At 40.0% G+C, this 26,215-nt stretch overlaps 2 protein-coding genes across 7 annotated transcripts; one reads left to right on the forward strand and one right to left on the reverse strand.

Moving 5' to 3' along the window:
• The first annotated feature begins 2,164 nt into the window (after positions 1 to 2,164).
• rab33ba (RAB33B, member RAS oncogene family a) lies at positions 2,165 to 9,223 on the forward strand. The gene is made up of 2 exons (XM_061979586.2): positions 2,165 to 2,607; positions 7,496 to 9,223. The coding sequence occupies exons 1-2, from the start codon at positions 2,398 to 2,400 to the stop codon at positions 7,988 to 7,990; spliced, it is 705 nt and encodes a 234-aa protein (XP_061835570.1). The 5' UTR covers positions 2,165 to 2,397; the 3' UTR covers positions 7,991 to 9,223.
• Positions 3,171 to 25,891, reverse strand: LOC133618843 (uncharacterized). 6 transcript variants are annotated; one of them, XM_061979591.2, is made up of 7 exons: positions 24,853 to 25,891; positions 21,180 to 21,239; positions 16,853 to 16,984; positions 16,634 to 16,780; positions 16,441 to 16,498; positions 16,233 to 16,371; positions 3,171 to 4,948 (listed from the first exon to the last, which is right to left on the reverse strand). In XM_061979591.2, exons 1-6 carry the CDS (start codon positions 25,015 to 25,017, stop codon positions 16,256 to 16,258), a joined length of 678 nt encoding a protein of 225 aa, XP_061835575.1. In that variant the 5' UTR covers positions 25,018 to 25,891; the 3' UTR covers positions 3,171 to 4,948; positions 16,233 to 16,255. The 6 variants fall into 6 exon arrangements, with proteins under 6 accessions (XP_061835575.1, XP_061835572.1, XP_061835573.1 ...); XM_061979588.2 differs by lacking the exon at positions 3,171 to 4,948 and adding an exon at positions 7,599 to 7,901; XM_061979589.2 differs by lacking the exon at positions 3,171 to 4,948 and adding an exon at positions 7,599 to 7,901 and having other exon boundaries at positions 16,214 to 16,371.
• Between the last annotated feature and the right edge of the window lie 324 nt (positions 25,892 to 26,215).

The following is a 26,215-nucleotide window of genomic DNA, read 5'->3' on the forward strand; positions in this document are numbered from 1 at the left end:
GAATCGAGAATCGTGTTGAATTGAAAAAAAACAAAACTATTTTGAATCGAATCGAATCGTGACCCCAAGAATCGATATTGAATCGAATCGTGGGACACCCAAAGATTCACAGCCCTAAATCTCAGTAAAGCAAAAATAATGCTATTTAGTAACAGTAGAAAAGAGCATCATACACAAATACAAATAGACGGAGTGGACATTGAAAGGGTAAAAGAAACAAGATTTTTGAGAGTATTAACAGATGATCAAATGAACTGGAAATCTCATATACAAAACATACAACATAAGGTGGCAAAAAACATTTCAATAATGAATAAAGAAAAATACGTCCTGGGCCAAAAATCACTTCATATTCTCTACTGCTCGCTAGTGTTACCATATCTGAGTTATTATGTAGAAATATGGAAAAATAACTACAAATGTGCACTACATTCGCTAACCGTGTTACAAAAAAGATCAGTTAGAATAATACATAATGTTGGATATAGAGAACATACAAACCCTTTGTTTATTGAGTCAAAAATATTAAGTTTGGTGATTTGGTAAAATTGCAAACAGCTAAAATGATGTACAAAGCAAACTATAACCTCCTACCAAAGAATGTACAACAATTCTTCTCAACTAAAGAGGAGAAATATAACCTTAGAGGAAAAAATAATTTGAAACATTTGTATGCACGTACAACACTTAGAACCTTTAGCATATCAGTATGTGGAATTAAATTATGGAATGGATTAAGTAAAGAAGTTAAACATTGTACTGATATGATCCAGTTTAAGATGTTGTTCAAAATAATAGTGCTTACAAAGTACAAAGAAGAAGAATTATGAGAAATACTTTCAACCTTATTGAAAATAAGATATTCTTCATTTCAGTATGTTAATAATGACTGAATTAATTAATTACATATTACAAAACTGTTGTGTATACTAATTCACAGATGTTATTTTATTATATAAAAAGGTCAGTAAATTATTCTATATTTGTAAACGCTCTGAAGTGGGAAAGGGGTAGGATTAAATAAGCTTTGCTTCTTCCTACTCCTTTTCGGACATGATGTAAACTGAAATGATATGAAATTGTGTGATGTATTATACTGTAAGTGTGTTCATGTTCAAAATAAATGAAAGAAAGAAAGAAACGTATTTTGGAAGGAGCAAAGAGGCATATTTGTAAAAGATAGCCACATAGAAATAGTTGTTAATATTAAAAAAAACAATTATAAATAAAATATTTTTTTTAAGTGACATGCATTCTTCTCATTGGATTTAGAATTTTAAAATATTAGTTAAAACTTGAAACATGTGTAATGATAGGAGAGCCCTAAGTTATTGTCTTGTTTTGGATAAATGTAATTAATTTTAGATAATGTTGCGTTTTGGACCAGTTGTTCCTCCCAGGGAATTCAAGTCATTATTCGCTCCCAAGTTCTTTCCGACACTTAAAGCTGAGTTGAAAAACCACCAGAGACAGAATAGTTATTTTGTTGTATATTCTCAAAGCTTTGCCAATATACATTTTTATTGAGACCAGTCTAACCCTAGAACATTCTATTGTGCCTCTCCAAAATGCAAAAAGCTTTGAGAATATACAACAAAATACCTATTCTGTCTCTGGTGGTTTTTCAACTCAGCTTTAAGTGTCGGAAAGAACTTGGGAGCGAATTGTGACTTGAATTCCCTGGGAGGAACAACTGGTCCAAAACGCAACAATAACCCCAGTTAGTTTTTTTTGCCTCTTTTATTTTGTACAGTCTCTATCAGTTTTACTTTTATTTTCTGATTATTTTTGTATGTTGATTGTGTTTGTTTTGTTTTGATGTGTAAATTGCTCAACCTGTTGTTAATCGATTAATTGGATTGGAAGTGCTTTATTTTATTTGTTTGTTCAAATAAAAAAATATATATCGGGGATGTAGTGGAAATAGCTACCGAATACCTTATCCTTATTTAAAAGTCGGAATGCAGTGATTGAGATTATAAATATATAAACAGCTTGGCGATGACCAGTATGTTTTCATTTTTTTTGTTCAGTAAAAATGTATATGTAAGACATTTACAATGGAATTGTTCCATTTGGAATATTCACTGCAATTCAGGGGTCAGTTTTACGTTGTCAGTTTCCGTTTTCCATGAACGCAACACTTAATCTCGCGAGATTTTGACCTCAGTAACGCTGTACGTGGCTGGGTGGTTCAGGAATAAAAACAATCATAATCAGGTTTTAAAATATATCCATCGTTAATGACCGCAAACAAAAGGCAGAGTTAATGACGTATGGAGATATATGTTTTTAGAGTAATAGTGTTTGTGTTGTAATGTTTATTTAGAATTGTTTGGCCAGCCGGCTGTAATAGCAGCTGTAAAAGGAGAGTTTGTTGCAGCCTGCCAGCGAGTAATGGCGGAGAGTATTTCTTCTGGTGACTTCTCTGTCCTTCCTCCGCCAAGGACTCGTATCTTCAAGATCATCGTGATCGGGGACTCGGGGGTTGGGAAGACCTGCCTCACCTACCGCTTCTGTGCCGGCAAGTTCCCGGAGAAGACCGAGGCCACGATCGGGGTGGACTTCAGAGAGCGGCTGGTGGACATTGACGGCGAGAAGATCAAGGTAAATACTTAAATATTAATATTACATGTCAAATATTAACATTGTATTGCAGTTATTTTAACTATTTAATTAATTGTAGGAAATCAACAATATTATGAAATAAACAGCAGGTTCATGGAACATATAAATGTTATTCTTTTAGCAATGATTTTATGTTATTGTTAGTTGGGCGATACTAGAAATGTTGGTATCGAGCCAGTACCAAACCGAGACAGGGTCAGTATTGTTGTTCCGTATCATCGTTTCATATAACATGTTTCCTGCACAACCACATAGTCAATAAACTATTCCTTAATTTATTTTACACAATATTACAATATATTACTCATTCCCTCCATCCATCCATCCATTTCTACCGCTTGTCCCTTTCGGGATTGTGGGGGGTGCTGAAGCCTATCTCAGCTGCATTCGGGTGGAAGGCGGTGTACACCCTGGACAAGTCGCCACCTCATCGCAGGGCCAACACAGATAGAGACAACATTCACATTCACACACTAGGATTTTGCAATTTTGCCAGTTCACGAGTTCAACCAATCCCAGAAAATTATGTGCGTTCTCGCAACTTTGCCCAATGTCAAGTCAAGTCAACTTTATTGTCAATCAGACCATGCAACAGTACATTACACAGCAGACTGAAATTGTGTTTCTCCCATACTCCAATGTGCGATATTAAAACAAGATTTGACACACATTAAGCATAAACTACACATTAGACTAAACATAGGCCAGATATTTAACAGATAAACAAATGACAGACAGTGAGCTTACAGCTACCAACCTGTCATACTGTTCAAGAATATAGTCAGGATGAGGTATTTACTGTAGTGCAATACAAGGTGCAATATGGCAAAGATGCAGAGTAGCAGCATAGAGATGAATAGTTTCGTAAACTTATTACATTCTTGAGCAAGGGGATATTGGCCTATGTGCATAAGACAGTGGTTCTTAACCTTGTTGGAGGTACCGAACCCCACCAGTTTCATATGTGCATTCACAGAACCCTTCTTTAGAGAAAAATAAAATGTATTTTTTTCAAATTCAAGACAAAGTTATATGTTTTTGGTAACACTTTAGTATGGGGAACATATTCTAAGTAACAAAGACTTAATTTAGAGTTTTTTGGACACTAGGGGAACATATTCTAAGTAACAAAGACTTAATTCAGAGTTATTTGGTTAGGGTTAGGGTTAGAGGTTTAGGGCCAGGGTTAGAGGGTTAGGGTTATAATAAGGCCATGCTGTTTAGTACTTAATAATGACTAGTTAAGAGCCAATATGTTACTAATTTGCATGTTATTAAGCAACTCATTAATGATGAATATGTTCCCCATACTAAAGTGTTACCATGTTTTATTACTGGTGCACAAAATGAACCATGTATGAACATCACCTTGTTCAAAGAACAAAACCAACACAGTGCATAAACTCACAACAAATTACACACCTGCAAATCAGTCTGACTTCTGCTGTTGTCGTATCCGTAATACGCCGATAGGGAGAAGTTTGTATTTACACGATGAGTCGGGTGTGTCTTGACCTCCGCCGAACCCCTTAGCCCAACTCACCGAACCCCTAGGGTTCGATCGAACCCAGGTTAAGAACCACTGGCATAAGAGTATTTTGCAGACATTGCGTTTGTCTTTTTCACAGTTCCACAGGTCTTTGTGCGTGAGGGTTGTGGGGGGATTTGTAATCCAGTTTTCATAAATGAGTTGAGCAGTCTGGTGGCTTGTAGGAAAAAGCTATTGCTGAGTTTGGTAGTCTTGCAATGCGGACTGCTGTAGCACTTGCCAGATGGTGGGAGAGTGAACAGGTGGCTGGGGTCTTTGATGATGTTTGTGGCTCATTTGTGGCAGTGGGATGGGTATATGTCCTGGATGGATGGTTGGGCTGATCTGGTGATCTTCTCAGTTGACCTCACCACCCTCTGCAGAGCTTTCCGGTCAGCAGCAGAACAGCTACCATACCAGACTGAGAGACTGCTGGTGAGGATGCTCTCAATGGCACCCCTGTAGAAGGTGGTGAGTGACAGTGGAGGCGTAGGAATTGGAGGCGTTGCCGAGTGTTCTTGACAAGGGAGGTGGTGTTGGTAGACCATGACATGTCAACAGTGATGTGCACCCCCAGAAACTTGGTGTTTTTCACTGATTCTACAGCACTGCCATTGATGGTGAGGGGTGTGTGTGGGTTGTGATTTCTCCCGAAGTCCACAGTTATTTCCTTAGTTTTATTGACATTGAGATGAAAATTGTTGGTGTCACACCGGTTAATGAGTTGGAGTACCTCATCTCTGTAGGCTGAGTCGTCGTGGTTGCTGATGAGGCCCACCACTGTTGTGTCATCTGCAAAATTGATGATGTGGTTTGAGTTGTATCTGGCACAACAGTCGTGAGTCATCAGTGTAAACAGCAGAGGACTCAACACACATCCTTGAGGGACCCCGGTGTTCATGATGATGGTCTATGAAGAATTTTTGCCAACTCTTACTGTCTGTTGGTGAGAAAATCTAGTAACCAGTTGCAAAGTGGAGTGCTGATGTCTACAGCACAGAGTTTTTTCACCAGGTGTTGTGGGATGACTGTTTTGAAGTCAGAGCTGAAGTCGAAGTGCCCGCAACATCCTCTCACATTTTGGCCAATCAGCTAGGGATGGGTACCTTTGTCATTTGAACCGATACGGTACCATTTCCCGGTACCTGGGAAACGAAACCGGTATTTAACGGTACCAATATTCAGTACTTTTGTGTGTGTTAATAAGTATTGCTTGTAAAAAGAAAGTCACATTTTTTATCAGAACATTTTAAAATGAGCTGATTATAACGTACGTCCAGTTGTTAAATCTTGTTTTATTATTACATTTCTAAGTCACTTTATTTTTTATATTTTATTTTATTTCTATTTTTTTAAATTATTTCAAACAACATAAAAAAACACAAGATACATTTACCATTAGTGCATCAACCCCCCAAAAAACCTCCCTCCCCCATCCACACTCATTTACACAAAAGGGGCTGTCTCTTTCTGTTATTAAAAACTTCTGGTTCCTACAATATAGAATAATATAGTCTGCAAGGGATACAGTCCTCAAAGCACACATGATTGTGTGTGCTGCTGGTCCACTAACATTTTCATTAATTACTATTTTTTATGTAATTGTTTTTATATTGTTTTACTTTCTTTTTTATTCAAGAAAAAGTATATATATTTTTTTAATTTATTTATCTTATTTTATTCCATTTAAAAAAAAAAAAATAGAACAAATAAAGGACCTTATCTTCACCAGACCGGGTTGTCAATGAAATCAGATTGTTCAAAAGGGTTCTTAAAACCAGGTCCAGTTCAGATTATGTCCAGATCGGGCTCAGCAACACACACCTTCACCCATGTACACTGAAAACCAGCGAACACAACAGGTTGCATACAATCCACAAACAAAAATACATTTTCAAATTAAGTACCCATGTACAGTCCAGATCACATCCAAGTCGGACTCGGCAACACACACCTTCATTTATGTACACTTAAAATACGGAACACAACAACAGATTTTTCTTTGTTAGCATTGAAAATTGCAACATTGCCTGAGCTTTATTATAATCGCAATATTGCTGAACGTGCTCAAAAAGTATTTATAAACACACTGAAATCTTGAGATTTTTTCAATAACTAAAATTATTAGACACACTGTTAAAAACACACTATTTTGCATGTTTTCTATTTCTTATGCTTCACTGATAGTGTTTTAGTCTTAGTATTTAATCTGTTAATGGCTGAACTTTTAATGTTTAAATATAAGTTCATAGTTTTACACTTTAATATTTAGTCAAATTAAGTGCATTGAAAATAAAATGTATTATTATTTCTGGTGGGCAATACCTAAAAATTAGCCTCCAAAAAAGCACATTGTAAGAATAGAAGACAAGTGAAAAATATAGATTGGCCGACACTGACAATTTGTTGGCATTTTCTTGTCATCTTTGGCGTAGTGTTGTCCCGATACCAATATTTTGGTACCGGTACCAAAGTTATTTCGATACTTTTTGGTACTTTTCTAAATAAAGGGGATCACAAAAAATTGCATTATTGGCTTTATTTTAACAAAAAATCTTACGGTACATTAAACATATGTTTCTTATTGCAAGTTTGTCCATAAATAAAATAGTGAACATACTAGACAAATTGTCTTTTATTAGTAAGTAAGCAAACAAAGGCTCTTAATTTAGCTGCTGACGTCATTTATCATGCTATTATTTTGTCAAAATGATTAAGGAGAAGTGGTAGAAAATGAATTATTAATCTACTTGTTCATTTTACTGTTAATATCTGCTTACTTTCTCTTTTAACATGTTCTATCTACACTTCTGTAAAAATCTAATAATCACTTATTCTTCTGTTGTTTGAAGTTGATACTTTACATTAGTTTTGGATGATACCACAAATTTGGGTACAGTCGTTACAGGATCATACATTGGTCATATTCAAAGTCCTCATGTGTCCAGGGACATATTTCCTGAGTTTATAAACATAATATAAATTTAAAAAAACAAAATATGTTGTGATGCCAAAAAATATCGACGTAATCATAGTAGCATCGACTAGATACGCTACTGTACTTGGTATCTTTACAGTGGATGTCAGGTGTCGATCCACTAATGGCGTTTGTTTACAGCGTGTAGTGAAGCATGTTTAGCTATTTCTATTTAGCTATTCCCCCCCACGCCCCCGGGTGGATTGTGGCAGACCGGTACTTTTTAGAGGCGGTATAGTACCGAATATGATTCATTAGTATCGCGGTACTATACTAATACTGGTATACCGTACAACACTACTTTGGTGTGAGTCTATGTAATACATGTAAATGTGTGTAATAAAATATATTTTTTTCTACAGATCCAGCTGTGGGACACAGCGGGCCAGGAGCGTTTCAGGAAGTCCATGGTGCAGCACTACTACCGCAACGTGCACGCAGTAGTCTTCGTATACGACATCACCAATGCTGCTAGTTTCCGCAGCCTCCCAGCGTGGATTGAGGAGTGCAAGCAGCATGCTTTGGGAACAGAGGTGCCCAGGATCCTGGTGGGGAACAAGTGCGATCTCCGAGACGGCGTTCAAGTGGGAACAGACGTGGCCCAACAGTTTGCAGACTCTCACTCCATGCCGTTGTTCGAGACCTCGGCTAAGAACCCCAACAGCCAAGGGGGCTTGAGCACCGGAAACAGTGACCACGTGGAGGCCATATTCATGACGGTGGCTCACAAGCTGAAGTCTCAGAAGCCTCTGGTGTTGAGCCAGCCTCCTGTGGGATCAGGAAGCAGCATCAAACTGAGCTGCAGAAGGGAGGACGGAGCTGATTTGTCGCAAGGATGGACCTGCAGCAGCTGCTGATTTGATGGACACGACTCAACAAGACAATCATGAGGACGTAGACTTCTTCTTTAAAGCCATAAAAACATGGCGGACATTGTGTTGTCGTATGGGTAGAACTGGTTTGTGTTGAAGTGAGAAGAGTGTGACAACGTGGTCATAAATCAATTCAAACTGTGACTTGTGCTCTTTGGCCTCTGACAAGCTTTAAAACATTCACTTCTTCCTCCTTTCTGACCGGACTGTAAGACACATTACACGTCAGCCAACCATCTTCTGCTTCTTACTAAAAAAGTGCCCACAGAGGTTGGATTCCACCACAGTAATTAACAAAACGTACACATTTAATTTCCTTTTTATATTGTTAGTCCAAAGATAGTTTTCTCATCACTGTAGTCAAGACAAAGCCTTCCAATTAAGTGCCAGAAGTTATCGGTTTGCATGCTAGTTTGTCTTCAGTTTTAAGATTTTGTTTATCTTGATTGAAGGGAGCTTCAGTTTGTTTACACCAGTTATTCCTGCATCATACAGATTGATGCAACAATGTTTTTTATTGGCATGTGGTTATTTATTATAAGAACAAAAGCTTTATTTTTTCAGTTTTGTTGCTCTGCATTGCTGTATATATATTTTATGTAAATGATTTGTAATTAACATTGAGGAATAAATGCAAGAATCCCAAGTAATTTAAAATAATAAAATAAAAACTGTTAAATAATGAGGTGCAAATACACTGAGTAGCCTGAAAGTGCTGTTTGCAACCTTTACATGGCTGCCTAAAGGGCGCTCATTTTCCAAAGTGTTGTAAGCATTATATTTTGCCTTCTTCCGGCTTTAAGCACCTTTACTATGTTCCACGTAACACACACACACACACACACACACACACACACACACACACACTAGTAGGGCCCTAGGCTTTGTATGATTCTAAACAGGATTTTGTGTGTGGCCCCATTTCAGTCTTAATATAACTAGTATAACACATTAGGTCAGGGATTCTCAAACTGTGGTATATTTGACACTAGTGGTACGCGGGCTCCAAAGAGTGGCACGCCAAAGAATCACTTGATTGAATATAGGAAAATAAAACACTGTACTTTAAACACAGTGTTACTGTTCAAACTGTGTGTAATGTTACAGTGGCCTAAAATAATAAGTATACTTATTAAATAAAGCCTCGCCTTGTTTTTAATGCATACTTACGCTATTGTATTTTAATGTTGGTCATTATGGTGATATTTGGAGAGCAAAGTTTTTTCTAAGGTGGTACTTGGTGAAAAAAGTTTGAGAACTACTTGCACTAGGGGCTGTATGGCTGACTGCAGCCTATAGTGAGTAATGTAATACAGTGGTCCTTCTCCACATTGTGTTTCAAAGTTTATAGCTTGTGACTATGTGGGCTTTACTGTACCTCATGTATAGATGGTTTTAATGATGCAAAACATATTTAGAAAGTCGTAAACAGATTTTTTTAATGCTTTAGCTACAAAGATATTCCATTTATAATTAATCCCTACTTTGCAGAAATTAATTTACTACGGTAAACAAGGGTTTTGCTCTTAGTGACCAGAAGTAGATTTGGCTATGGCAGGGGTCGGCAACCCGCGGCTCTTTGATCACTCTGATGTGGCTCAGCTGCATACTCGCTGACCCTCCCGATTTTTCCTGGAGACTTCCGAATTTCAGTGCCTCTCCTGAAAATCTCCCGGGGCAACAATTTTGAGGGCGTGCCTTTAGCGTCCGATTTTACACTATCTGCGTGCCGGCCCATTCACATGTTGTATGCGGGCTCTGCCCTTCACACGTAAGTGACTGCAATGCATACTTGGTCAACAGCCATACAGGTCACACTGAGGGTGGCCGTATAAAACAACTTTAACACTGTTACTAATATGCGCCACACTGTCAACCCACACCAAACAAGAATGACAAACACATTTTTGGAGAATATCCGCACCGTAACACAACATAAACACAACAGAACAAATACCCAGAATCCCAAGCAGCACTAACTCTTCCGGGCTACATTGTACACCCCCGCTACCATCAAACCCCGCCCCCCCCAACCCCGCCCACCTCAACCGACGCACGGAGGGGGGAGGGGGGGTTGATGTGTGGGGGGGAGCGGGGTTTGGTGGTAGTGGGGGTGTATAATGTAGCCCGGAAGAGTTAGTGCTGCATGGGATTCTGGGTATTTGTTCTGTTGTGTCACGGTGCGGATGTTCTCCAGAAATGTGTTTGTCCTTCTTGTTTGGTGTGGGTTCACAGTGTGGCACATATTTGTAACAGTGTTAAAGTTGTTTTATACGGCCACCCTCAGTGCAACCTGTATGTATATTGACTAAGTATGCATTGCAGTCACTTATGTGTGTCTGCAGAAGCCGCATACAACATGTAACTGGGCTGGCACGCTGTTAATACAGCCTGTAGAGGGCGTTAAAGACAGTACCATCACGGCACTCCCTTATTATTGTTGTTTGGGTGAAAATCAGCAGACATTCGAGAGAATACCGGTAGTTGCCCTGAATTTCGGGAGTCTCCCAGAAGAATTGGGAGGGTTGGCAAGTATGACGCTGTCAAGCGCCATTCGTACAGAACTCGCAAAATAACGTCTCGCGGGCCGCGTGTCTGGTTTATAGATAGCACAAATAAAAAATAAAAAAACTATGCAGTGTTATTTCATTTTAAATTTCAAGAGTTTTGTGGCTCCCATTGTTTTCTTGAATTTGTGAAACGGGTCAAAATGGCTCTTTTGAGTGGTAAAGGTTGCCGACCACTGGGCTATGGGAACCTAAAGTGTGTGCATAAAAAACACAACCAACAAAAATGCAGCACAGATACTGTATGTTTGTAATTAGATATTAAGAAACAATGTATTATTGTTTCACAAAATATGTAAAGATTTGTATTTGTATTGGCATCACTAATTTGACCCTAGTGTGTGAATGTTGTCTGTCTATCTGTGTTGGCCCTGCGATGAGGTAATGACCTGTTCAGGCTGTACCCCGCCTTCCGCCTGAATGCAGCTGGGATAGGCTCCCCGAAAGGGACGCGGTAAAAATGGATGGATGGGTAAATAATCATGTATGAACAATAAACAAAAAGACTACATTGACAACTACAATTCAGTTAAATTCAATATGTTCAATAGTCACATGTTTATAAAAATGTTTACTGTATGAAAAGGTACAATAATAGTTCAATCATATCGCCTTCCGCAGTATTCAGTATCATTGAATGTATATTCTATCGGAACAACAACATGACTGCAAATTATTTGTTGCTGCTCTTGGACTGATTTTGTGTATGTGCGCGCTGTGTGTGTGTGTACGAGACGGCGGTGAGTGACAAGCCTGATACAAGACATTGATACAACGTTGATTATACATACAGGTCCTTTAAAATTAATTTGAAACAGTGTTGTAAAATAGTTGTATTTGTAAATTGAGTTGTCGATGAGCTTCATCAGTTGGTGCTCATAGACTTAGATTGGTCAGATCAGTCTGACTAGATGAAGCCTACTCGGATGAGCGGCGAAACGTCTTGTAAGAAATACCTAACAGTCCAGTTGCGATCGATCGAATGCCCTGAGGTAAATTGAGTTGATGTCAAACGTTGGATTCACGTTTTTGGTTGGAAAATGACCAAAATTCAATGGTCAAATCAATGTCAGAACCCAACATTGATTAAACATTGTCAAAAAGCATGTTGTTTCAAAGTTAGGTTTGAGCTGCTCAATGTCAGGACCTAATTCAACAAGTTCTCAACGTTTTAAAGTCTCGTGCCTGCTGGGATTTGTCAGACCAACAAACAATTTTTAATCCCTCTAATTGTCAAACATACAGTATACACATTTAGAAAGTATCTGTTAAACTACCAATTGTAACAAACTAGCAGGTGGTGTTCTGTTGTATATTTTTTTGGTTTGAAAAATGTATCTTCCAGCAAGCTGCAAACAGCCTCTCTAAGTACTAACAGAAATACAAAGAATGAGTAAAGAAAAATAATTATGAATACAGGAATAAAAGATAACAGCCATTAAAACTCCCCTTTGGTTCATTTATAAAAGTCAGGCAAAAGTGCTTAAATATGATTAAAGTCCTCTTTTTTGACTTAAGCATGTTGTCATGAAGTTTGATACTCGTGTTAAACAATGTCAAAGTATCAAATCATGACGTTCCTTTAGGCGTGAGCTTGCATGCAGTTTTGGATGCTTCTTTTTGCAGGATTTTGTAGTGGCTACAAGACAAAAAAAGGTAAGATAAAGTATTATTGTCATATAGACTCAGCATGCACAAAGAGCGACAGTAAATTATGCCAAAGCAGCTTTTTTTAATTCAGTTAATTTCATGCTTGATCGTGTGCGGGTGTACTTAATGATATAACCAATACATATTATATACATACATACAATGTTTTTGAAGTTTGTTTTTGACTGTGTCTGGGAAAAATGGTGGTGTCAACTTTAAGATACATATTTAAAAAGTGCAAATTTTTTAAAAGATAAATTCGATACTTTTTAAGAGTGGGTCTTGGTTTCAATCGCAATCTGCAAACAGCCAGCTTGCTGACAGACTCAAAAAACTGGTTAAAAAGGGACTGTGGAGCAAAATTAAAACTCAAAGCTTATATTAAACATGTTTCATACACCACAAGGAATGGTTTTAAATGTCCATCCATCCATCTTCTTCCGCTTATCCGAGGTCGGGTCGCGGGGGCAGCAGCCTAAGCAGGGAAGCCCAGACTTCCCTCTCCCCAGCCACTTCGTCCAGCTCCTCCCGGTGGATCCCGAGGCGTTCCCAGGCCAGCCGGGAGACATAGTCTTCCCAACGTGTCCTGGGTCTTCCCCGTGGCCTCCTACCGGTCGGACGTGCCCGAAACACCTCCCGAGGGAGGCGTTCGGGTGGCATCCTGACCAGATGCCCGAACCACCTCATCTGGCTCCTCTCGATATGGAGGAGCAGCGGCTTTACTTTGAGCTCCCCCCGGATGGCAGAGCTTCTCACCCTATCTCTAAGGGAGAGCCCCGCCACCCGGCGGAGGAAACTCATTTCGGCCGCTTGTACCCGTGATCTTGTCCTTTCGGTCATGACCCAAAGCTCATGACCATAGGTGAGGATGGGAACGTAGATCGACCGGTAAATCGAGAGCTTTGCCTTCTGGCTCAGCTCCTTCTTCACCACAACGGATCGATACAGCGTCCGCATTACTGAAGATGCCGCACCGATCCGCCTGTCGATCTCACGATCCACTCTTCCCTCACTCGTGAACAAGACTCCGAGGTACTTGAACTCCTCCACTTGGGGCAAGATCTCCTCCCCAACCCGGAGATGGCACTCCACCCTTTTCCGGGCGAGAACCATGGACTCGGATTTGGAGGTGCTGATTCTCATCCCAGTCGCTTCACACTCGGCTGCGAACCGATCCAGTGAGAGCTGAAGATCTTGGCCAGATGAAGCCATCAGGACCACATCATCTGCAAAAAGCAGAGACCTAATCCTGCAGCCACCAAACCAGATACCCTCAACGCCCTGACTGCGCCTAGAAATTCTGTCCATAAAGGTTATGAACAGAATCGGTGACAAAGGGCAGCCCTGGCGGAGTCCAACCCTCACTGGAAACGTGTCCGACTTACTGCCGGCAATGCGGACCAAGCTCTGACACCGATTATACAGGGAGCGAACCGCCACAATAAGACAGTCCGTTACCCCATACTCTCTGAGCACTCCCCACAGGACTTCCCGGGGTACACGGTCGAATGCCTTCTCCAAGTCCACAAAGCACATGTAGACTGGTTGGGCAAACTCCCATGCACCCTCAAGGACCCTGCCGAGAGTATAGAGCTGGTCCACAGTTCCACGACCAGGACGAAAACCACACTGTTCCTCCTGAATCCGAGGTTCGACTATCCGGCGTAGCCTCCTCTCCAGTACACCTGAATAGACCTTACCGGGAAGGCTGAGGAGTGTGATCCCACGATAGTTGGAACACACCCTCCGGTTCCCCTTCTTAAAGAGAGGAACCACCACCCCGGTCTGCCAATCCAGAGGTACCGCCCCCGATGTCCACGCGATGTTGCAGAGTCTTGTCAACCAAGACAGCCCCACAACATCCAGAGCCTTAAGGAACTCCGGGCGGATCTCATCCACCCCCGGGGCCTTGCCACCGAGGAGCTTTTTAACTACCTCGGCAACCTCAGCCCCAGAAATAGGAGAGCCCACCACAGATTCCCCAGGCCCTGCTTCCTCATAGGAAGACGTGCTGGTAGGATTGAGGAGGTCTTCGAAGTATTCTCTCCACCGATCCACAACATCCGCAGTCGAGGTCAACAGAGCACCATCCCCACCATACACGGTGTTGACACTGCACTGCTTCCCCTTCCTGAGGCGGCGGATGGTGGTCCAGAATTGCTTCGAAGCCGTCCGGAAGTCTTTTTCCATGGCCTCACCGAACTCCTCCCATGTCCGAGTTTTTGCCTCCGCGACCGCTGAAGCCGCACACCGTTTTAAATGTAAAAAAATAAAAAATAATCATAGGTCCCCCTTAGGTCTGGAATGAAGACGTACTCATTGCTAATTAATTACATGACACCTTTTTATTTGGTTGTGAAAAAAAGACGGAACCTGAAGCTTTACTAACTTGTGAATGTCATTGAAATCCATTAAAAAAAAGAGAACACTTTTTAAATTTAAAAAGATCGTATCAATGCAGGCACATTGTGTTGTCATGGTGATGACAACACAATTATTTGTGTTTGCACGCTACAACAGCTTCTTCTTCCTAGCTGGGTGTGAATAATAATCTGTAGATAAAATTTTATTCCGCGTATTATTAAAGAAATCTGATGTTATTTTGATTCTGTGAAGCCGTGAGGTGTCACAGGGGGAATAGACAACTGTGTGTTTGTCAGAGAGTCACGGCTGACAGTATGACATTAACTGTCAAAAATCAACTGAATGAATTGATAAACGCTACATTACAGGTGAAACTCAAAAAATTAGAGTATGGTGCAAAAACTCATTCGTGTCAATTCAACTTTAAATGGGAAACTAATATGTGATGTGTCATTATATATCAAGCCTTCGATATAATTTTGATAATCATACCTTACAGTTTTTGATAACCCCTTCTCTCCATCAAATACACCATCAGTAGCTTTTCCATATTTTCATGGATAAATGTCCGCTGTTTGGACACTCTGGCTGGCACTAGACTCATTCTCTATCAGTATGGTGCAGACTTGCAGTGCTTTGCTCCAACTGCTTCACCCAGTTAGTTAGCCCCTCATAATTTTTGATGATTTATTTCGCTAATTCATCACCCACTTACTTTTCTCAGCACTGTCCTTCACACCCACTCTCTTTCTTCCCATGCGTAGAAAAACAAAGTTATGTCTATTTCTAGCTAGAAACTGTGAGCAAGACTGTATGTTTTGGTCAGATTTTAGAGGGTTTACTGTGTCATTTGCTACAACAAATGGTGGGGAGAATGCTAAACCCAATTTTTGCTTGCAACCTAAAGCATACCAAATAGCCAAAAGCTTGTATCCCGAAAAACTTGACGTATTCCAAGGTACCATAAAATAAACAATCCATACATGCCTTTAAGTCAGGGGTGTCAAACGTACCAGATCAGGCCGGCGTACAGGTTTTATCCGGAGTTTGCTAAGTATAAAAATGAGCCGAAATTTTTGAATGAAAGAAACTGCTGTTCTAAATGTGTCCACTAGATGTCGCAATAGCAATTATTTGTATCTATGTAGATCATGCTACATATGTAAAAAATAAAAATAAAAACACATGTTAGTACATCAGTCAAGGAAAATGAGTAAACTGCATAAATAACATACTGTAATTTGATTTTGTTGTATTTTTTTTATCTTGATAGATTAACACCAATGAGTTGACTGATGAACATTATCACATAATTTATTCAGAAAGTATAAATAACGACAAATAAAGGTAGAATACTATTAACCGCAACATGTTAGTTTAAACAAAACAAGATTATGATTTGTACATTTTCAGAATGTGCTTGTTCTATTTTTTAACAAAGAAAACAATCTGAAGTTGTCTTTATTTTTAAGTTATCGTGCCGTGATTTTACCAGTCCGGCCCACTTGGGAGTAGATTTTTCTCCATGTGGCCCCTGATCGAAAATGAGTTTGTCACCCCTGCTTTAGGTAGAACCCCAGAATAAAAAGTAAACATTCCTATCAGAGCTCGGTGGTTACATATTTACTTGTTAAAAACAATCTCACGTCATCAAGTCACAAGATCAGTCTCAGGACAGTCTGCTGTACGGCGGCAGGTTAGAGGATGCTCCCAAATCCTCCTGTGTTTTCCCACAGTCTGGAGGAGACTGAAAAGGGGAGTTGAAGAGCCTGTCATCACCACCGGCTGTAAGAAGAACAGCATGACAGACTAATGGTTGACATCCTGGCTTCAAAACAATGGAGGTGACCTTACCTTGCCAGGTGCACACCATCTCAGTGTCGCCTGGGTCACACTGTGGAACCAGCGTCTCCTGTAATGCATACTAGAAGTGAGCACATGAACGAGGCCTACATCAAGACTACAAAAAAATAGAAATAAGCCTGAGAGTATTGTTATTGTTACGGTACATGACAGTGACTACAATAGAGACGGTATTTGTTCCTACAAGTCCGGTCCTAGCGTCGTAGCATCCACAGCGGGGGAGACTACAGCAACCCACATAGGCGATGAGAGAAGAAATGAGCAGGCTGACGAAGCAGCTCAGCAGTATGGTGGCGTTGGCGCCCTTCACCATCCTATGCAGCACGAACGTCTGTGCCGAGACAACACGCCTGTTTGTCGTTTGCTTAACTTAAAACAACAACAAGATTATTTTTGTTTTTACCACTTCAAGACTGTCGTGGTGGTGGAAGACCTCTTTATCTTCCTCTCCGTAGGTCAGTGTTAGACAAGCGTAGCCCAAAACAAACACAGTACCCACGCAAGACAGCACCGCTGCCGCCACCATCACGCTCACCTGCAGCAACACAGTCAGGAAAATGATGCATATATGCAATATTGATATGACTAAAAAAACAATCCTAGTCCAAAGTGCACTGATAATTTACATGACTGCATTTTACAATTGCTCCTAGAGATCATATCATATTTTATGGGTTACCAATGTGGGTTATAAACTGCTATTAACATTGTTGATCCTACTACTATGGTATTCACATTAAAATTTGTTTTTTTTGTATGTATTTTAAAAGTACACTCCCATGGCTATATGAACATACTTTTCAAATGTTGTTATAGTCAAACAATATTTTCAGAATATTAGATGGAATTTTTAACTGACATATTTCGACTGTCATCTGCAGTATTCTTCATTATTTTAGGCGTGGCCTACCAGGCAGAGCTGTCAAGTCTATCTGATTGGTTGGTACTGATCGGTAATAACGCGATCTGGATTTTATGGACCCCAACGACCGCATTATATAGTACTTTAAGTGGATTAGCCCCACATATATACCAGTACGGTGTGAAATTAGATATTTACATAGAAAGATTTTGTAAATGTTTATTTACAGAGCTAAATTGTTTCCAAATGGTGCCTGTAACATGGCGGAAAAACGGCTGATCAAGTCAAGTCATTGATGTGTTTAATCATCCTTAATGAGATGGATTTTTAGCCTACTTTATACCTGCATTATCCTTTCCATCCTTTGTAACTGAGCTACTGTGTGGAACAATTTCCCTTGTGGATCAATAAAGTTTGTCCAAGTGTAAGGATAAGACTTACTCCTTTTTTGATAAAGTTTTGATGTTTATCAGAATACTTCTTCCTTGTACTTTGTAAACAGTTTGGGTTGGAACAGTTTCTTAAAGTGGATCATTTTAATACATTGTTCGATTTTTCTGCTTAATCCATTCCATAATTTAGCCGTTAGCGAAGACAAATTCATAGATTAGTTGCACCTTTGTATAAACTGCAGGGTTCAAAGCTTGGATAAAAAGTAGCGGCTTACAGTCCGGAAAATACGGTTATATATTGTGAGAATCAGTTTGAATTGAGAATTGTGTTGAATGAAGAATCGATTCGGAATCAAATCATTTCAAGAATCTGAAAGAAATTGAATTGTGAGCAGTTCAGCGTTTCTCAAAGTGTGGGGCGCGCCCCACTGGTGGGGAATAGAGACATGACAGGTGGGGCGCGAGGAACGGGAGGGAATTTCACTTTAATTTTTTTTTTTTTTAGATTTTTTTTTTTTACTATGCTTTCATTTTCTATACACACTGTAAATCACTTTGTGATTCTGTCTGTGAAATCCGCTTTATAAATAAATGTAAATTACTTATTTTTCCCGTAGGCTTTACATTTCTAGGTAGGAGCAAAAGTTTGACAGACATAGCAACAGTAACTAATGGGGGCAGGGCTAAGCGGAACAAACTTGACGAGACAAGCGCAGCAAAATGAAAAGCTGTCCCACTGTCAAACGAAACAGTTGTGAGACGTATATGCGACATTGCAAGTGATCTTGAGGAACAACTCGGAGACAAATGAAAATAAAGTCGTTTTGCTTTACAAGTGGACGAAGCTACTGACAGCAATAAAGACTGCCTGTTCATCGCATACGTCCGCTTTGTGAATGGCGAGTCACTGTGCGAGGATTTGCTGTTTTGCAAATACATCAAAAATAGAGCCTCTGCTGATGAGCTGTTCAGGATAATGGACAGTTTCCTCAAAGAACACGACCTTAAATGGGAAAACTGTGTGGGCTTTTGCTCTGATGGCGCAATGACCATGGCAGGGTCAAGAAACAAGCTGCAGGCTCTAATAAAGAGGGTTGCGCCAAATGCGCATTGGACACACTGTGTCATTCACTGGGAAGCACTCGCGTCAAGGCAGCTCAGCCCCGAACTCAATGAGGTTTTAACAGATGTGAGCGCGGTAAATATGATCAAAACACGACCACTGAAAGCGCGACTATTCTCTGCACTGTGTGAGGAAATGGGAGCTGATCATACAGCCGTGCTGTTTCACCATACTTGCCAACCTTGAGACCTCCGATTTCGGGAGGTGGGGGGCGCGGTTGGGGGTGGGGGCGTGGTTAAGAGGGGAGGAGTATATTTACAGCTAGAATTCACCAAGTCAAGTATTTCACACACACACACACATGTATATATATATATATATATATATATATATATATATATATATATATATATATATATATATATATATATAAAAGAAATACTTGACTTTCAGTGAATTCTAGCTACCGGTATATATATATATATATATATATATATATATATATATATATATATATATATATATATATATATATAAATAAGAGAAATACTTGAATTTCAGTGTTCATTTATTTACACATATACACACACATAACACTCATCTACTCATTGTTGAGTTAAGGGTTGAATTGTCCATCCTTGTTCTATTCTCTGTCATTATTTTTCTAATTATGCTGAACACCCTCTCTGATGATGAATTCTGCTTCGTCTCCTTGTTGTGTGCGCAGTTGTGCACTGCACTCTCTAAAAGCCCTAGATGTTAATGTCACATATGCATGTACATTAGATGGCAGTATTGCCCTGTTTAAGAGTGTCACAACATTGCTGTTTACGGCAGACGAACTGCTTTACGGTAGACGAAAACGTGACTGCTGTTGTTGTGTGTTGTTGCCATGCTGGGAGGACGTTAATGAAACTGCCTAACAATAAACCCACATAAGAAACCAAGAACTCGCCCTCGATCATTCTACAGTTATAACGTGATTGGGCAGGCACGCTGTTTATATTGTGGGAAAGCAGACGTGAAAACATGCTGTCGACACGTCACTCAGGTACGCCTGAATTTCGGGAGATTTTCGGGAGAAAATATGTCCCGGGAGGTTTTCGGGAGAAGCGCTGAATTTCGGGAGTCTACCGGAAAATCCGGGAGGGTTGGCAAGTATGTGTTTCACAGTGAAGCAAGGTGGCTCTCCCGGGGCAAAGTGCTGTCACTTGCCCTGTCTTCCCAAATGCATAGCTCCTCCTTTTTTTTTGCAAAGATTGCAAAGTGGCACTTTTATTTTATTTATTTTGAACTTGATGCAAGTTATATGATTTATTATTGAACTTGATGCAAGTTATAACACTTTTATTTGATTTATTATTGAACTTGATGCAAGTTATAACACTTTTTTTGATTTATTATTGAACTTGATGCAAGTTATAACACTTTTTTTGATTTATTATTGAACTTGATGCAAGTTATAACACTTTTGTTTTATTTATTATTGAACTTGACGCAAGTTATTTTATTTATTATTGAACTTGATGCAAGTTATACCAGGCAGCACGGTGGTAGAGGGGTTAGTGCATCTGCCTCACAATACGAAGGTCCTGAGTAGTCTTGGGTTCAATCCCGGGCTCGGGATCTTTCTGCGTGGAGTTTGTATGTTCTCCCCGTGACTGCGTGGGTTCCCTCCGGGTACTCCGGCTTCCTCCCACCTCCAAAGACATGCACCTGGGGATAGGTTGATTGGCAACACTAAATTGGCCCTAGTGTGTGGATGTGAGTGTGAATGTTGTCTGTCTATCTGTGTTGGCCCTGCGATGAGGTGGCGACTTGTCCAGGGTGTACCCCGCCTTCCGCCCGATTGTAGCTGAGATAGGCTCCAGCGCCCCCCGCGACCACAAAGGGAATAAGCGGTAGAAAATGGATGGATGGGCAAGTTATACCACAGCTGCACAGTTATTTTATTTATTTTTGAACTTGATGTTATTTTATGTTATTGAGTTTGAATGTATACAACTTGATGTTACTTGATGTTCAATAAATTTGAAAATGTTAAGCTTGGCGTTAGCGTTCTGTTGGGGCGATGGGGGCAGGTGGGGCTTGAAAACTCGCCCTTGTCCAAAGTGGGGGATGACAAAAAAAGTTTGAGAACCACTGGAGTAGTCAGTAGATTCACATCACTAATGTTTATACAAGTTTAGATTAGGGAATAACATTTGTAATGAAGGAATGACATTAATGTGTCTTGTAAATAGTAAAACATCCTCAGCACCGGGGCCCCCTTTAGGTTAAGGCGGACCTGGCCGTGTCACCAGTCCGTGATCATTAATACAGATAATCGTTACATCCCTAATGCTTTGCAATGATAACTTTTGAGCTGCCAGTTACAGATGACTTGGTTCTACCTACTGAACAGGACACTTACCAGTATCGAGTTTTTTCTTTGAGAAGCAAATAAAGCCAGAACAGCAGGACAAGCCATGATCTGAAAAAAAGTTCACAACCAGGAGTAAGATGGCAAACAGACTAAGACTACCGGTACACAAAGTAATTTAATGACCCCAAAATGTTGTTTTATTAATTAATTTTAACGGCTGTCATTTTGCATCACAATAGAGTGAAACCTATCTTTTCTGGTCATGCCCCCTCCTGTAGAGGATAAATACTTTGGATCGTGAACAGTCAGCTGTCATATCCAAGTCTGTGACCATTAATTGATGAAGCCTGCTTGGATAAGAGGCAAAACCTTTTTTTACTATAAGACAAGCCAAACAGTCCAGTTGGGATTGATTCTGGGAATACAATGCCCATCCATCCATTTTCTACCGCTTATTCCCTTTGGGGTCGCGGGGAGCGCTGGAGCCTATCTCAGCTACAATCGGGCGGAAGGCGGGGTACACCCTGGACAAGTCGCCACCTCATCGCAGGGCCAACACAGATAGACAGACAACATTCACACTCACATCCACACACTAGGGCCAATTTAGTGTTGCCAATCAACTTATCCCCAGGTGCATGTCTTTGGAGGTGGGAGGAAGCCGGAGTACCCGGAGGGAACCCACGCAGTCACGGGGAGAACATGCAAACTCCACACAGAAAGATCCCGAGCCCGGGATTGAACCCAAGACTACTCAGGACCTTCGTATTGTGAGGCAGATGCACTAACCCCTCTGCCACCATGATCTAATAATAATGGAATATTGACAGACACATTTAACAGTACTGTACTGTAACACATTATGCACAACTGGAGCAGAAATTGATAGATGCACAATTGTGTTGTTATTCTTGCGGTACAAAAGGTGTTTGCTAGTTTCTTCCATGCAAGTCATGTATTAACTGAGCAAATAACACTTACAGGATGCTACTTGCCAAATATAGCTTCAAGCACTTATGGCAGGTGTTGAGTCTGCATCTTTTAAACATGAAGTACAACCCAACTTTCCAGTGTTTCGGCCTGACCCTTTTATCTAGATCAAGGGTCTCCAAACTACGTCCCGCGGCCAGATCCTGCCAGCATACACAATCTGGCCCCTTGGGACGTCCCAAATTAAAAAAAGAAAAATAATTATTTTTTCATTTTCTTTTTTTAATCTGTCCTGTCCAGTCGCTATGTATACATATATTACATGTATGTGTATACATTTGTTTCATCTGACCAAAGAACTTTCCTCCAGAAGGTCTTATCTTTGTCCATGTGATGTCAGATGAAACAAAAATTGAGCTGTTTGGCCACAATACCCAGCAATATGTTTGGAGGAGAAAAGATGAGGCTTTTAATCCCAGGAACCCCGCACCTACCGTTAAGCATGGTGGTGGTAGTATTTTGCTCTGGGCCTGTTTTGCTGCCAATGAAACTGGTGCTTTACAGAGGGTAAATGGTACAATTAAAAAAAGAGGATTACCTCCAAATTCTTCAGGACAACCTAAAATCATCAGCCCGGAGGTTGGGTGTTGGGCGCAGTTGGGTGTTCCAACAGGACAATGACCCCCAACACACGTCAAAAGTGGTAAAGGAATGGCTAAATCAGGCTAGAATTAAGGTTTTAGAATGGCCTTCCCAAAGTCCTGACTTAAACGTGTGGACAATGCTGAAGAAACAAGTCCATGTCAGAAAACCAACAAATTTAGCTGAACTGCACCAATTTTGTCAAGAGGAGTGGTCAAAAATTCAACCAGAAGCTTGCCAGAAGCTTGTGGGTGGTAACCAAAAGCGCCTTTTTGCAGTGAAACTTGCCAAGGGACATGTAACCAAATATTAACATTGCTGTATGTATACTTTTGACCCAGCAGATTTGGTCACATTTTCAGTAGACCCATAATAAATTCATAAAATAACGAAACATCATGAATGTTTTTTGTGACCAACAAGTATGTGCTCCAATCACTTTTATCACAAAAAAATAAGAGTTGTAGAAATGATTGGAAACTCAAGACAGCCATGAGATTATGTTCTTTACAAGTGTACGACTGTGTGTGTGTGCGTGTGTAAGTATATATATATATATATATATATATATATATATATATATATATATATATATATACATACACACAGTTGTGTGTATATATATATATATATATATATATATATATATATATATATATATATATATATATATATATATATATATATATATTTATATATATATATATATACATACACACAGTTGTGTATATATATATATATATATATATATATATATACATACATATACACAGTTGTGCTCATAAGTGGCCAAAAAGTTCAATTTTGGTCTAATCACTCCAAATTACTTTGTTCCAGAAGTTTTGAGGCTTGTCTCTGTGCTGTTTGGCGTAATGTAAGCGGGATACTTTGTGACATTTGCGCAGAAATGGCTTTCTTCTGGCGACTCGACCATGCAGCACATTCTTCTTCAAGTGCCTCCTTATTGTGCATCTTGAAACAGCCACACCACAATTTTTCAGAGAGTCCTGTATTTCAGCTGAAGTTATTTGTGGATTTTTCTTTGCATCTCGAACAATTTTCCTGGCAAAAGTATAGCAAGATCTCGCTACACTTTTTGCGAGATCTCGCTACACTTTTTGCGAGATCTCGCAACACTTTTTGCGAGATCTCGCAACACTTTTTGCGAGATCTCGCAACACTTTTTGCGAGATCTCGCAACACTTTTTGCGAGATCTCGCAACACTTTTTGCGAGATCTCGCAACACTTTTTGCGAGATCTCGCAATACTTTTTGCGAGATCTCGCAATACTTTTTGCGAGATCTCGCTACACTTTTTGCGAGATCTCGCTACACTTTTTGCGAGATCTCGCTACACTTTTTGCGAGATCTCGCAATACTTTTTGCGAGATCTCGCAATACTTTTTGCGAGATCTCGCTATACTTTTAGCGAGATTTCGCTATACTTTTAGCGAGATCTCGCTATACTTTTTGCGAGATCTCGCAATACTTTTTGAGAGATCTCGCAATACTTTTTGAGAGATCTCGCAAATGTTTTTTTTCCTATGTCAGTGAACCGGAAGTAAAACAGACACAGCAATGGTGAACTGGAAGTGAAACAGACAAAGAGATGGAGGAGCCTACCAATCATCCGTGGAAGAAGTTTACTGATTTCTATTTTAGTATTGGCCTAACATCTAAAGACATCAAATCGTATTACGGTCCCACAATAGAGCACAGATGTTGGGTACGCTCCCGCATGCTCCCACTCCTCCATTACTGTGTCTGTTTTACTTCTGGTTCACTGACATAGGAAAAAAAACCTTTTGCGAGATCTCTCAAAAAGTATTGCGAGATCTCGCAAAAAGTATTGCGAGATCTCGCAAAACATCCATGTCCCTTTAGGGGCTCCGTAATTTGTTGTATTATTGTGTAATAATAAAAGATATGCAACTGCATGTTGAACATGTAATTTGTTTCTGCCATAATGGAAAGAAGAAATTATACTTTGTTGACACATTATTTTCAGACTTTTTGACACCTGTGTTTGCTAGTTGAAAGTGATCAAAACCAGCTAAAATAGTTCAGGATAAATCACGATTATTGTTCAGTTTGTAACCTTATGATGTTATTACTATAAACAACACAATGAACAGATTCCGGTACTCACCATTGCGCCCCACACCGGCGTCCTGGTGGTGCTCAGCGGGGTATCTTTGCGGAAGACGGCGTCCATGAAGCCGCAGATGAGGCAGAGAGCGGCACAAGCCACTTGGAGCACGCCGAGGACGAGCACATTCTTCTGGTTGAACATGAAGTATTTGTGTCGGTCCATCTTCAACACGATATTCGCCCGCTCCAAAAAACAATTACGTTATGCTATAAAAACATACTAAATACGATACCGGCCTCTAAAGTTAAACATATGTTATGTCTACTTTTAACGCCAACAAGGAAGTTGAAGGGCAGTTAGGAAAGCGTAAAGTAAAATAAAAGTCGTTTCAGTCTGTTGGAAGTTTAATCATTCACCTGCCTTCCAGTCACGTGACAATGAGACATGGGCCCTGGTTTTAGACTGTCAGGATTTCACGCCGCACTCCCATTTGGCTAACAAAACAAAACCATTTAATTTGCAATATTGGGTGAATAGAAAATAAAGTCTGTAAACACACGTAATGAAATAAAGCAGTTAGTTTCCTGTAACTTAGAAATAATACATACTGAGTAAATTTATATTAAAATAGGCTTGCAATAGTGCAGTCTTTCACAAAAAAAATCCTGCCCTGAATCCCCCCAGAATTGAATTAATATTGAGAACTTGATCATGCACTTCCTTTCAAATAGGGGCTACAAACTTGATAGTTACTTTTAACTTTTGTTCAGTGTTAAGTGTGACCTATACTTTGTTTTTATTGCAACAACATACATCTCACAGAGATTGGGTGCTGCAAAGTGTTCAGGATGGTATAAAAGCAGACACGAGTCTTTATTAATTCCCTATTGTTGTTAAGGTGGATCCAAAGTTAATGTTACATGTACACACGTGTCCTGAGTACCTACCGGTACTACTCCTACTAGGTAGAACACCTGTTGATTGGACCGTGTGCCTCTGCCATCTAGCTGCAGGCTTGTGTATCATTCTAACATGAATACTCGAGTGTTGACACAAATAATAGAAAAAACTTCTCGGCTGCTTGCGACACCTCATCTGTTCCAAATTGCAATTTATGTATTATTAACTTTATTAATAGAAAATAATCCTGATTAAAATGTGTATAGTCCAGAATTGCACATATGTGAAGTGATGTAAAGGCATCAGACAAAAATGGTAGTCCAATTTTCACATGGTTTTCAGTGTATACCTGGGGGGCTACGATGAGTAACCAGAGTGAGTTCCATGTCTCTAGGACCTTCCTAGCCAGAGATAGATGGGGGGTGCATTTTATGGCAGGTGGGAAATGCACCCCCCCCCATAACTCCAGTTCTGGTAGTCCGATCATCACATGGTTTTCAGTGTATACCGGGGGGGCTAC

The sequence above is a fragment of the Nerophis lumbriciformis genome, linkage group LG19 (genome assembly GCF_033978685.3).
Source record: "Nerophis lumbriciformis linkage group LG19, RoL_Nlum_v2.1, whole genome shotgun sequence".
NCBI classification, from domain to species: Eukaryota; Metazoa; Chordata; class Actinopteri; order Syngnathiformes; family Syngnathidae; genus Nerophis; species Nerophis lumbriciformis.